General features: G+C 38.8%; 1 protein-coding gene across 3 annotated transcripts in view; it reads right to left on the reverse strand.

Annotated features, from left to right (window-relative positions):
* Positions 1-473: 473 nt before the first annotated feature.
* GNPTAB (N-acetylglucosamine-1-phosphate transferase subunits alpha and beta) overlaps positions 474-14,083 on the reverse strand; it is a 74,895-nt gene continuing 61,285 nt past the window's right edge. For 2 of the 3 annotated variants that reach the window (XM_047741281.1, XM_047741283.1), the window contains 3 exons: positions 11,860-12,027; positions 8,606-8,696; positions 474-1,914 (listed from right to left, as the gene is read on the reverse strand). In XM_047741281.1, the coding sequence (XP_047597237.1) occupies positions 1,837-1,914; positions 8,606-8,696; positions 11,860-12,027 (337 nt within the window). In that variant the 3' untranslated portion in view covers positions 474-1,836. The remainder of the gene's footprint in view (positions 1,915-8,605; positions 8,697-11,859; positions 12,028-14,083) is intronic. The other variant, XR_007129422.1, reaches the window with a different exon arrangement.

A 14,083-nucleotide genomic window follows, 5' to 3' on the forward strand; every position in this document is an offset into this window, starting at 1 on the left:
AACCATCTAACTACTCTTCAACTTCTGAGATTCTTCTGTTCCAATGATTCTACAGAATCACTACAGAGTCATTTAGATGAGTGATTCTACGAATATTCTATGATTCTATTTTCTATCCTATTAACCTATTAAACTCTAAATTAGATCTAACCACAGAAATGCCCAACAAACACACCCAAATGTTAATTTCTCTATAATTTTTCTATAATAAATTCTTCACATTTAGAATGATACCCAGATACCTCCTCAACTTTTACCACAGGATAAATCCCATTTAGAATTTATGTCTCCTATAACATGACACTCCCCAGTATGTTATAGTACTACTCTCTCCTTACATTACTTTCAATTTATGTTCAGTTGTGTTCAGCATAGATGCTGATATACTGTACAAGCCCTCAAGTGACTGCAAAATCTGGATAACAATAAACTCATTCCTCAAAAGTTTAAAAATCAAAGCATCAGACAAAATGTAAGTTTTTATGAGACTTCACATTTTGAAATACATAACATAGCACAAACACACTATTTACATCACAAGTTCTTTTTACAAAATATGTGTTAAAAGAATACTGTTCGAGATCATGATCTTAAAATACCTGTTAGAGTTCAAAATGGACTTATGGAATCTAATCTCCAGAAATCCACCATATGATGATATAAATAAAAGCTGAACATCAGGGCTTACTCATACATAAAAATACGAATTCTCTATCCCAGCGGTCAGCAAACAATGGCCTGTGGGCCAAATCCAGCTGGTGGCCTGTTTTTGTACAGCTGCAAGCTAAACATGGTTTTTTGACATTTTTAAAAGTTAAAAAAAAACAAAACCACTAAAACTAAATAAAGAATATGCAACAGAGACATCTGTGGCCTGCAAATATTTACTATGTGACTTTTTACAGAAAGTTTGGTGACCTCTGCATTATACGAAACCAGCTGAAAGAGCTAGCTACTAGAATATACTGAGCATTTAAAAAAACACCACTGTAATGTGCCAGTACCATCAGCACTACTCATTTCTAAAATGAGGCACTTCTGTTTGAATATGTACATTTCTGAAACATAATTACATCTGGAAGGTAGCTTTGCTACTTAACTCTAGCCCTTTGTAATTAGGCCTCTGCATGAAATCACATTCTTAGGGGCTGAAGTAAACAAGCACAAAGTACTTCAGCTGTCAGTCATTGATCTCATTCAGTAATTTGACCACTTATGGTCTTAAATGTTAATAGAATCCATAATTTAGGTATTGCCAATAGAAGGTGATATTGTTGTATTATTTAAATAACATAGATAAAAACATGTTCAGATATCCCAATTCATTATTTTCAGAAGTAAGGGTTAACTAGTTAACTTAGTAGCTACTTACTTTAAAAATAGGAAATGGAAAAAACAAAAACAAAAAAAACCAAAAATGTAAAACTGCAGCAAAAGGCTTTAGAATGCAAAGACTGGGATGGCTTAGCAATGGTTCCCAAGCTGGCCTAGGCGTCTCGTGTGAAAGTTAGTTGGAAATAGTTGCTATGGGAACTTGGCAGCTTTATCTTGTCAGATTTTTCATAAAAAGAATGATGGGTCCATGAGCAAATGCTTTAAAAGTAAAACCAGGTCAGAGCTGCTCAACACACAAGTTTTCCATGTCTTGGTTAAACAATTCCTGGTCAGTAGGCTACATTCATGCCACAAAACAAGTATTGTACTGGATGCTTTTCCTTCTTCAAGCCAGGCTTACCCCAGGCTGGGTAAGCATCACATCACGAAGACATCTCTAGGATGCCGAGTTTCAAAATGCTCAGTGAATGCTGAGGTAGATGATTTTCAAACGAAGATCTTCTATACCCTGATTCGATCAGGACTAGCTTCTTTCTGTATCCTCCTCCTGGGAAATATCTTCCGCTTAAGTGCAATTAACTAGAATATCAAAGACAAAATAAATTTTAATTCTCCATGTTGACAAACTTTAAACTTAGAGTCCTATGACCTCTATCATTTCCACAATCTTCTACATTTAAAAAAAAAACAAAAAACAAAAAATAGAGCAAACAAGTCTCCATCATCCCTCCCCAAAATAAAACCAACCAATACTTTCATTATAGGGTCAATATGCCTAGATATATGCCCACAAAATATTTGAACACACAGGGACTAAAATTATTTCGGCCCATAAAGACCTTTTAACTACATATTTTTACACAGTGATTACCAAACATATTTACTTTTTATTAACATATAGTGTAATAATTGTTTCAGGGGTACAGGTCTGTGAATCATCAGTTTTACACAATTCACAGCACTCACTGTAGCACATACCCTCCCCAATGTCCTTAATCCAGTGACTCTATCCCTCCCCCCTCTCCTGCCCCCAGCAACCCTCAATTTGTTTCCTGAGATTAAGAGTCTCTTATGGGGGCGCCTGGGTGGCTCAGTGGGTTAAGCCGCTGCCTTCGGCTCAGGTCATGATCTTGGAGTCCTGGGATCGAGTCCCGCATCGGGCTCTCTGCTCAGCAGGGAGCCTGCTTCCTCCTCTCTCTCTGCCTGCCTCTCTGCCTGCTTGTGATCTCTGTCAAATAAATAAATAAAATCTTAAAAAAAAAAAAAAAAGTCTCTTATGGTTTGTCTTCCTTCCTGGTTCCATCTTGTTTCACTTTTTCCCTCCCTTCCCCCCATGACCCCCACCCTGCCCCTCAAATTTCTCATATCAGAGAGATCATGATAATTGTCTTTCTCTGTCTTATTTCGCTTAGCATAACACCCTCTAGTTCTATCCACGTCATTGTTGCAAATGGCAAGATTTCAGGGGTTTTGATGGCTGCATAGTATTCCATTGTAGATATATACCACTACTTTATTGATTCATCTATTAATGAACATCTAGGCTCTTTCCATAGTCTTGCTATTGTGGACATTGCTGCTATAAACATTCGAGTACACATGCCCCTTCAGATCACTACATTTGTATCTTCAGGGTAAATACCCAGTAGCGTAATTGCTGGGTTGTAGGGTAGCTCTATTTTCAACTTTTTGAGGAAACTCCATACCGGTATATTTTCCAGGGTGGCTGCACCAGCTGGCATTCCCACCAGTAATGTAGGCGGGTTCCCCTTTATCTGCATCCTCACCAAAAACCTGCCGTTTCCTGACTGGTTAATTTTAGCCATTCTGACTGGTGTGAGGTGATATCTCATTGTGGTTTTGATTTGTATTTCCCTGATGCCAAGTGATGTGGAGCACTTTTTCATGTGTCTACTGGCCATTTGGATGTCTTCTTTGCAGAAATGTCTGTTGATGTCTTCTGCCCATTTTTTGATTTGATTATTTGTTCTTTGGGTGTTGAGTTTTATAAGTTTTTTTTTTTTAAGATTTTATTTATTTATTTGACAGATCACAAGCAAACAGAGAGGCAGGCACAGAGCAGGGTGGGGGAAGCAGGCTCCCTGCTGAGCAGAGCCCGATGCGGGGCTCGATCCCAGGACCCTGAGATCATGACCTGAGCCGAAGGCAGAGGTTTAACCTACTGAGCCACCCAGGCGCCCCGAGTTTGATAAGTTAATAGATTTTGGATACTAGCTCTTTATCTGGTATGTCATTTGCTAATACCTTCTCCCATTATGCTGGCTGTCTTTTGGTTTTGTTGACTGTTTCCTTTGCTGTGCAAAAGCTTTTGATCAGGATGAAGTCTCAATAGTTCATTTTTGCCCTTACTTCCCGTGCCTTTGGCTGTGTTTCTAGGAAGAAGTTGCTGCAGCTGAGGTCTAAGAGGTTGCTGCCTGTGTTCTTCTCAAGGATTTTGATGGATTTCTGTCTCACATTGAGGTCTTTCATCCATTTGAGATCTATTTTTGTGTGTGGTGTAAGAAATGGTCCACTTTCATTCTTCTGCATGTGGCTGTCCAATTTTCTCAACACCATTTATTGAAGAGACTATCTTTTTTCCAATGGAAAGTCTTTCCTGCTTTGTCAAAGATTAGTTGACCACAGAGTTGAGGGTCCATTTCTGGGCTCTCTATTTTGTTCCATTTATCTATGTGTCTGTTTTTATGCCAGTACCATACTGTCTGGATAATTACAGCTTTGTATTACAGCTTGACGTCTGCAATCGTGATGCCATCCACTTTGGTTTTCTTTTTCAACATTCCTCGGGCTATTCAGGGTCTTTTCTGATTCCATATAAATTTTAGGATTATTTGTTCCATTTCTTTGAATCAAGTTGACAGTATTTTGATAGGGACTGCATTAAACGTGGAGATTGCTCTATGCAGCATAAATATTTTCACAATATTTGTTCTTCCAATCCATGAACATGGGATGTTTTCCCATTTATTTCTGTCTTCTTCAATTTTTGAGTATAGATTCTTTGCCTCTTTGGTTAGGTTTATTCCTAGGTATCTTATGGTTTTGGGTGCAATTGTAAATGGGATCGACTCCTTAACTTCTCTTCCTTCTCTCTTGTTGTGTATAGAAATGCAACTGATTTGTGTAAATTTTATATCCTGACACTTTACTGAATTCCTGTATGAGTTCTAGCAGTTTTGGAGTGGAGTCTTTTGGGTTTTCCACATAAAGTATATCATCTGCACAGTAAGAGTTTAATGAATTTTTGCTAATTTGGAAGCCTTTTATTTCTTTTTGTTTTCTGACTGCTGAGGCTAGGACTTCTAGTACTATGTCGAATAGCAGTGGTGGAAGTGGACAGCCCTGCTGTGTTCCTGCCCTCAGAGGAAAAGCTTTCTGTTTTTCAACATTGAGAATGATATTCACTGTGGGTTTTCATAGATGGCTTTGATGATATTGAGATATGTACCATCTATCCCTACACTGTGAAGAGTTTGTTTTTTTTTTTTAAGATTTTATTTATTTATCTGACAGAGATCACAAGCAGGCAGAGAGGCAGGCTGAGAGAGAGGGAGAAGCAGGCTCCCCGCTGAGCAGAGAGCCGGATGTGGGGCTCGATCCCAGGACCCTGAGATCATGACCCGAGCCGAAGGCAGAGGCTTTAACCCACTGAGCCACCCAGGCGCCCCAACTGTGAAGAGTTTTGATCAGGGAAGGTTGCTGTACTTTGTCAAATGCTTTTTCAGCATCTATTGAGGGTATCATATGGTTCCTGTTCTTTCTTTTATTAATGTCTTTTATCGCATTGATTGGATGTTGAACCAACCTTGCAACCCAGGAATAAATCCCACATGGTTGTGGTGAATAATCCTTTTAATGTACTGTTGGATCCTACTGGCTAGTATTTTGCTAAGAATTTTTGCATCCATGTTCAGGGATATTGGTCTGTAATTCACCTTTTTGATGGGGTCTTTGAATTTGGGATCAAGGTAATGCTGGCCTCATAAAATGAGTTTGGAAGTTTTCCTTCCACTTCTATTTTTTGGAACAGTTTCAGGAGAATAGGTGTTAATACTTCTTTAAAAGTTTGGTAGAATTCCTGTGGGAAGCCATCTGGCCCTGGGCTCTTTGTTGGGAGATTTCTGATGACTGCTTCAGTCTCCTTACTGATTATGGATCTGTTCAGGTTTTCTGTTTCTTCCTGGTTCAGTTTTGGTAGTTTATGTGTCTCCAGGAATGTATCCATTTATTCCAGATTGTCAAATTTGCTGATGTATATAGTTGCTCATAATATGTTCTTATAATTGTCTGTGTTTCTTTGGTGTTGGTTGTGATCTCTCCTCTTTCATTCATGATTTTATTAATTTGGGTCCTTTCCCTTTTCTTCTTGGTTAAGTCTGGCCAGGGGTTTATCGATCTTATTATTTCAAAGAACCAGCTCCTAGTTTCATTGATCTGTTCTACTGTTCTTTTGGTTTCTATTTCATTGATTTCTTCTCTGGTCTTTATTGTTTCTCTTCTCCTGCTGGGTTCAGGGTTTCTTTGCTCTTTTCCAGCTCTTTTAGGTGTAGGGTTAGGTTGTGTTTTTGAGACCTTTCTTGTTTCTTGAGAAAGGCTTTTATGGCTATATACTTTCTCTCAGGACCGCCTTTGCTGTATCCCAAAGATTTTGAACAGTTGTGTTTTCATTTTCATTTGTTTCCATGCATTTTTTAAATTCTTCTTTAATTTCCTGGTTGACCCATTCATTCTTTATTAGGATGCTCTTTAGCCTCCATGTGTTTCAGTTCTTTCCAACTTCCCTCTTGTGGTTGAATTCTAGTTTCAAAGCACTGTGGTCTGAAAATATGCAGGGAATGATCCCAATCTTTTGATACTGATTGAGACCTAATTTGTAAGCCAGGATGGGATCTATTCTGGAGAATGTTCCATGTGCACTAGAAAAGAAGGTGTATTCTGTTGCTTTGGGATGGAATGTTGTCAATATATCTGTGATGTCTATCTGATCCAGTATATCATTTAAAGCCTTTATTTCCTTGTTAATCTTTTGCTTAGATAGTCCATCCATTTCAGTGAGGGGGTGGGTGTTAAAGTGTTCTACTATTATTGTATTATTGTTGATGTGTTTCTTTGATTTTGATTTTGTTGTTAACTGATTTTTATAACTGGCTACTCCCATGTTAGGGGCATAGATATTTAAATCTGTTAGATCTTCTTGTTGGACAGACCCTTTAAGTATGATATAGTGTCCTTCCTAATCTCTTATTATAATCTTTGGCTGATATAAGGCTTGCCACCCCAGCTTTCTTTTGATGTCCATTAGCATGGTAAATTGTTTTCCACCCCCTCATTTTAAATCTGGAGGTGTCTTTGGTTCTAAAATGAGTTTCTTGTAGATAGCATATCGATGGGTCTTGTTTTTTTAATCCATCCTGATACCCTGTGTCTTTTAATTGGGGCATTTAGCCCATTTACATTCAGAGTAACTACTTAAAGATATGAATTTGGTGCCACTGTATTGCCTGTAAGGTGACTGTTACTGTATATTGTCTCTGATCCTTTCTGGTCTGTTACTTTTAGGCTCTCTTTGCTTAGAGGACCCATTTCAATATTTCCTGTAGGGCTGGTTTGGTGTTTGCAAATTATTTTAGCTTCTGTTTGTCCTGGAAACTTTTTACCTCTCCTATTTTCAATGATAGCCTAGCTGGATATAGTATGCTTGGCTGCATATTTTTCTTATTTAGTGCCTGAATATATCATGCCAGTCCTTTCTGGCCTGCCAGGTCTCTGTGGATAGGTCTGCTGCCAATCTAATATTTTCTACCATTGTAGGTTACAGACCTCTTGTCCCGAGCTGCTTTCAGGATTTACTCTTTGTCACTGAGACTTTTGAGAACAACGGGACAGAGAGAAAAGAGGATCTGTTCTTCCCCTCTTTCTCCCTCCTTGCCTCTCTGGTTCCCTTTTCTCTATGGGTATAAGTGACACAGATGAAAGACTGGCACTCCTATTCCTTCCCACTGCTGTCAGCTGCTCCTTTTAGCCAACCTATCTTTTCTCCTAATTGGAGGCAGGCACACTGCTGACTCCTAATTCCTCAGTGACCTCTGTTCTAGAGCAGGGAGAGTTTTACTAGCCCGGAATAATGGCAATAAGAACAGAACTGATATTTGCTAGGAAGTGGATGAAGATTTAAACTGCAGTCCTGCTTACCTGCCCAATCTCCCATGTTTTTATTTCCTTCCATTTATGGCAAGAAGCCCAGGCACTGTTTATTTCTAACGTTCTCAATACTTCAGCCTCCTTCTCCTTCCCAGTTTAAGTAAACTCAGTGCAAGTTTCCCATAATTGACAGCTAGAAAGGCTCCACTCAGCAGTCACCTCAGGTGGAGGATGAGGTGAGGTCTGCTTGCCCCAGGTAAGTCAAGTCAGCCCAGACACCATTCCCTTTCTCTTCAGACCATTTCATGCCTACACCAAGTAAGGATTCTATGGTCCCTTTCTTTTTGCCTCACTAACCTCCCTTCTACTTCTGGGACTTCACTTGAAGAAGGCTGTGTATATGTGCCTGCAAGGAGAGAAATTCCAGCAATTCAAAGGAAATGTAATTGGGAGAAATGTGAGCACAAATGGGTACTGTCCACAGAAGAGTAGGAGGTCTGAAGATAAGTCACTGCAGTCACTTTTAGAAAGGTTTTAAGAAAAGAAAAATCGAAAAACCATATAAAATCAGTATCAGATGAGGATTCTAGGTGGGTCTTTTGGTTAGAAATAGAGGTTTTCAGTTTTACCTTGATGTCTACAAGTTAATCTACTGAGTTCCAGGTAAAAAGAATACTGAAAGTGCATCTAGAAGATTAATGAATAAAAGGCTATTATGTTTGTTGCCTGAATATTATGAAATCCGTTTGACGTATTAATATCTGAGTTAGAAGCTAAAAGAAAAAATTAAAATTTTCCTGTGAATTCATATCACTTTTTAAAGAATCAGATATTCTTATACTAAAAAATAATGTTTGGGGGCACCTGGGTGGCTCAAAGGGTTAAGCCTCTGCCTTCAGCTCAGGTCATGATCTCAGGGTCCTGGGATCGAGCCCTGTATCAGGCTCTCTGTTCAGCAGGGAGCCTGCTTCCCCTTCTCTCTCTGCCTGCCTACTTGTGATCTCTCTCTGTGTCAAATAAATAAATAAAAATATTTAAATACATACCTACATACATACATACATACATAATAAATGTTTGATCCCCACATAAAATATTTAAGACTTACCTGTTCAGCAAAAAATGAGAATATAGTAAACATAATCAATGTTGCCAGCACACAGTGAGTCCAAAACTTCAATTTGTCTCGATATGTTCTCCTGTTCAGAGAAAGAAGAAAGCAAATATGTAGTTCTGTACATAGTACCACTATATCAGAATTAATTATATACTAGTTTAGCCTAAAGTTGTGAAACACAAAAACATTGGAGGCAATTTGAAAATGTTAATACAATGTATATTTCCACATTAGATCAGATTTTTCATGACATCATAGTAAATATTATATTTAAATTATAAAAGTTACCCAGGCAGAGGATAGGACTTCAAAAAAGAAAATTACTTTTAGCATTTAAACAAAAGTACACTTTCATTCCTATCCATTTCTTCACAGTCACTTAATCAACACTTTCTGTGGATACAGACAGATAAACCAGAAGTTCTTGCTCTAAACTGTTTGTAAGCATGGGGAGTCACTGACATGCAGATGACTAGCCATCACACAAGATGGAACAAAAAATGTACTATCAAAAGCAAAGTCTTGTGGAAAAACAGAGAAATGAGGAAAGCACCTCAGATTCGGTAGTATTTCATTTAAGCCTTGCAGTGGTGTGGGGACCTTAAATGAAAGCATTTAACAGAGTAAGGCAGTGAGCATCATAGAAAAGCAGGCTGAGTCCTGTAGAAATGAGTGAAGTCTGGCCTAGGGACATCAGGAAGAGAGCTAAAGCCATGGCAAGGCAGGTGGGCATAAACTGCAGGTATTCTGGAAAAATATGCAATAGGGTTTGGACATAATACTCTAGTGGGAAAGTATATGAAATGGCAGGTGTGGGTGTATGTGTGACAACTGGAATAAAAATGGTGGCCATCCGAAGGATGCATGTCAGGTGGCCAGAGGTGACCAGGCAGCCAGTTGTGTTAGTCTGGGTATGAAAACATAATGAAGACAAGTGAGAGAAAGAAAACAAGCAACAGAAGAGATAATCTAAGAGTAGAATCAACTGGACTTGAAGATAGGATATTGGGGTTAGAAGCAGTAGAGCAGTTTCCTCATCTGTACTGTGGAAGTAATAATTTATTATGAAGACTAAACATATGCTTAACATAAGGCTTAGAAGATATTCTAGGGGCACCTGGGTGGCTCAGTGGGTTAAAGCCTCTGCCTTCGGCTCAGGTCATGATCCCAGGGTACTGGGATCAAGTCCCGCATCGGGCTCTCTGCTCAGCGGGGAGCCGGCTTCCTCCTCTCTCTCCGTCTCTGCCTGCCTCTCTGCCTACTGGTTATCTCTCTGTCTGTCAAATGAATAAATAAATAAAATCTTTAAAAAAAAAAAAAAAGAAGATATTCTAATAGCCATCAATGCAGGCCTCTGTGCTGAGTTCCAGATTCTCTTTTACAGCTTATCTTGTGTAGGTGTCTCTACTTCAAGTCCCATATTGATAATAGTATCTCCAATTTCCTCCTGAATTTCCTATGTCTCATAACAGGATCACAACTAGTGCAGTTAGTTCTAATGTCTATGGTGTCATTCAGAATCGATATGTAATTTAAAGAGCTAAGAAGCCAGAAGCTCTAATACAGCTAAGCTGTCCCAGCAACCAGAGAACCTGATAATAGCTGGAGGTTCCCTCAGCCATTCATCCACTGAGCATGTACTATGTGCTAGAAAGGCACTGTGCACTCAGAGAAGAGTAAGACACCATCTCTGCCCATGAAGAGAGCTTATAGTCAATCAGGAGGGGCAAATGCACCAAACAGACTGCTGTACAGTGTAGAAAGTGTTATACCCAAGGAAGGAGAACAGGAAGAAAGCCTATTGGGAAACCAGAGAAAGGTGACAGGGGACTCAACCACAATGTCATGAAAGGAAAGAGAAAAAGTGAAGTTTCTAGAAGGCAAGGTGGTAGTGGAGGCCCAGCAGTAAGAAAAGACACAGATGCTGAACAGGATGAAGAAAATGAAGCCCCCCAGTTTAGGGAATTACACCTGATTCATCTTATTTGTGTAACACAGAAATCAAAGTCCTCTCAAACTATTCTTAAGCCCACTCCTTTCTTATTCAGTTGGGCCCTTGAAGATAAATGTAGTCACAAACTGGATTTGGGGAGTTAACACTTGAAATCATCCAGAGATCTTTTTCCTCTGAGCTAAATAAAAGAAAGTAAAAATGAGAAACCATTCCTAGAAGACCCACAAATTAGTAATAACTTCTCCTTCTCAAAATAAAAATACACAGCTATTAGCAATATACATGCTAATGGGCTCACTTACCCAACTCCAATACACCAAAGAGTTCTAGTTGCCAAGGTTGCTAATTTCCTCCCTACAATCTCTCCCAATTCTGTCTTCTGCTTTCTCTCTATTCCCTGAGCTGTGGTCCTTGGTTCACACACTGTTTCAGAGCTCCTGAAATGCTTAATACTTGTCTCCCTGCTTCCAGTTTCCAGATAACACTGCCTCACCAGTTACCTTTCCAAATCATGTGGATTTGGATTGTGATCATCCAAGTCTCATCACTACAAACATCTAAAAAAATTTCTCTTGGGAAACCCCATTCTCTAAAGAAAAAAGTCAATTCAGATAGAGCCCTTCACAATCTCTCCTTTTGCTCTCCAGGCACTCTCTTTTATACTCCTGTGCCTTGCACATGCCATTTCTTCTACCAGGAATGTCTTTTCTACTTGGGAAAGTCCTTTTCATAATTCAAAACCAAGTCCAAATGGTGCCTTCCCCTAAGAGAACTGGCTGCTCCCTCGTTCATACTCCAGTAGCACTGAACCCTGTCAGAGCACTTGATACCACAACGGTCTCCCTGCAGCCTGTCTCCCTGAAGGGACTGAGGGCCTCAAAACCTGGTACCATATTCCTTTCATCTATGTATTCCCAGCACCTGGCATGGGGTAAACAGTAGTAAAATAAGACATGAAGGAAACATTATAAAGCAGCTTTGGATTACAGTGGAACATATGGAAGGCTGGGAATCAGGCGGGATTTACCACTTATCAGTTACTTCACCTTGAGCAAATCATGCAGCTTCTATTACCATGTTCTCCTGCCATATAGCAGATTCTCAAGAAACAAGGTAGCTATTCTGATGGCAATGAATGATACTCAGCAGATGTGCTTGGCCAGTAAGCTCAATAAAATCTTTTAAGTGTATTTTTACAAAGTAATTATAGATCAAATAGTACATTAAAGGAATTTCATCACTTATAAACACACACACACACACACACACACACGTGAGCATGAGACCTTACCACTCCTGCAGCTCATGCATATGAAGGAAACGGTTTCGATATTCCCTTGGCAGCTCAAACTGGGATGGTATGGGGAACATGGATTCATAGAAGTCCCTGAGAACAGCTTTCACTGTCTGGGCATCTTTATGATTATGGTCTATGTTGTCATTCAGGCAAACAAACTTCCTAGAAAAATAGAGATTCAGGGTTATTGGCTATCATGAGAATGATCCTGACAAAATAAAACAAGAAATGTAGATTCCAAATATATTTTAAATGGACTCATGTTCCAAGTTGTTATATGTGCTGATACGATTCTCTGGGGGAAGAATGTTCTACAAAATTTTTCTTTGGATTTTCCTCATCTGTAAAACAAAGAGAACTAGGGAAGATAATCTTAAAAGTGCTTCTAGTTGTTGGAATAAATTAATTTAATGATTCTGTTTAACATGTCCCCAATTAAGTGTTTAATAAATACAGTTTACTGATTAGAGCATTTTGTTGGCAGCCAGAGAAGAAATTGGTGAACACCTAAAACCAAGTTCTATTATGGTTATATTACTAAGAATAGTGATAAGAGATAATTAAGATAAAGATGGTACCTTACAGCTATAGATTCTAGGAGTTTGATGACTTTTCTTAATATGTCTCCAACTAAGGTACTAGAGCTCTGGCACCTTACTGTCATGCTTCCCTACCGTTTCAAGTTCCCTTCAAGGCAAAGTCACTAAACTGAGGGCCCATTAAAACAGCAGGCAGGGATAACACCACTTTTGAAGTACATGTGCTAAAATTTAAAACAGACCAAAAAAACACAAAAAACCCTCACCAAACTTAAATCTAATAAAGCCCTCAGATCCAACTACCAATTTATAAGAAAAAGTGGGAACATGAGATACAATCAAAGTAGTCCAAAGTATAGGGATTTCTTCATATACACATACAAAATTGTATGGTTAAAAAGAGATTGAGGGGGACGCCTGGGTGGCTCAGTTGGTTGGGCAGCTGCCTTCGGCTCAGGTCGTGATCCCGGCGTCCTAGGATCGAGTCCCACATCGGGCTCCTTGCTTGGCGGGGAGCCTGCTTCTCCCTCTGCCTCTGCCTGCCATTCTGTCTGCCTGTGCTTGCTCTCTCTCCTCTCTCTCTGACAAATAAATAAAAAAAAAAATCTTTAAAAAAAATTAAAAAAAAAAGAGATTGAGGAAAAACCGATAGACTTAACTGCAGTGAATTTACTTGCTACCACTTCAAACCAATAAAAAACATAAATGCTTAGAAAAGACAACTAGGGAAATATGTATATTGACCAGATGGCTATCATATTAAGGTTCAAATAATGATATGGTGGTTATTTTGAAAGAGCTGTTATAGAGAAATATATTTTAAATATCTAGAGATAAAATGAAATAATGTCCGAGGTTTACATACAAATAATCAGGAAGTAGTAGTAAAGGACTGGATGTGTGTAGATGAAAGAAGAACAACTTCTAACAATCACTTCTTACTGAAGATGAGTGGTGGGTTAAAATTCATTATCCTATCTACTCTCTTGGGGACTGTTTCAAATTAAAGGATACTAAAGAGATATCAACCAAATACAATGCACAAGCCTTGACTAGATCCTGCATTTAAAAAAAAAATAGCTATACAGGGCATCTGGATGCAACTAGGGAAATATGAATACGGATTATCTATTAGATGGTATTACTTAGTGTTAACAGATTGTGTGTTAGTTATGTGTTAACTGTCTTTAGTATAAAGGAGAATGAATTTGTTTTAGAAGATATGTACTAGAATAATTACCAGTAAAATGTATGGATGCCTGAAACTAAATTTCAAATGGTTCAGCAAACAGCAACAACAAAATAAAAACAAAACCTGTTTTGTGTGTATGTGTGTGTGTGTGTGCGCACGCGTGTGTGTATATAGACAGATCAAGGAAGTATAATAAAACGCTGACATTTTAAAATCTGGGTTAAATATTTATGGGATTTATTGTAGTATTTTTTTCCATTTTCCTTTATCTCCAAAATTTTTCGTAACGTTGGGAGAAATTAAAGAAAGTATATGCATGAGACAAAGGGTATGTGTGGACAACAACTAAATTAGACCCTGCTGGGTGCCTAATAAACATCATCCCCTTTCTTCTACGAGGAGTTTGCATTTTGCTCAGTATTTCTCTCCCCATGAGCTGACTCAATGGGAGGCAAGCCTACTCCATCCCAGAGACAGCTCCTATGTA

Source organism: Lutra lutra, chromosome 8 (genome assembly GCF_902655055.1).
Source record: "Lutra lutra chromosome 8, mLutLut1.2, whole genome shotgun sequence".
In the NCBI taxonomy this organism is placed as follows: Eukaryota; Metazoa; Chordata; class Mammalia; order Carnivora; family Mustelidae; genus Lutra; species Lutra lutra.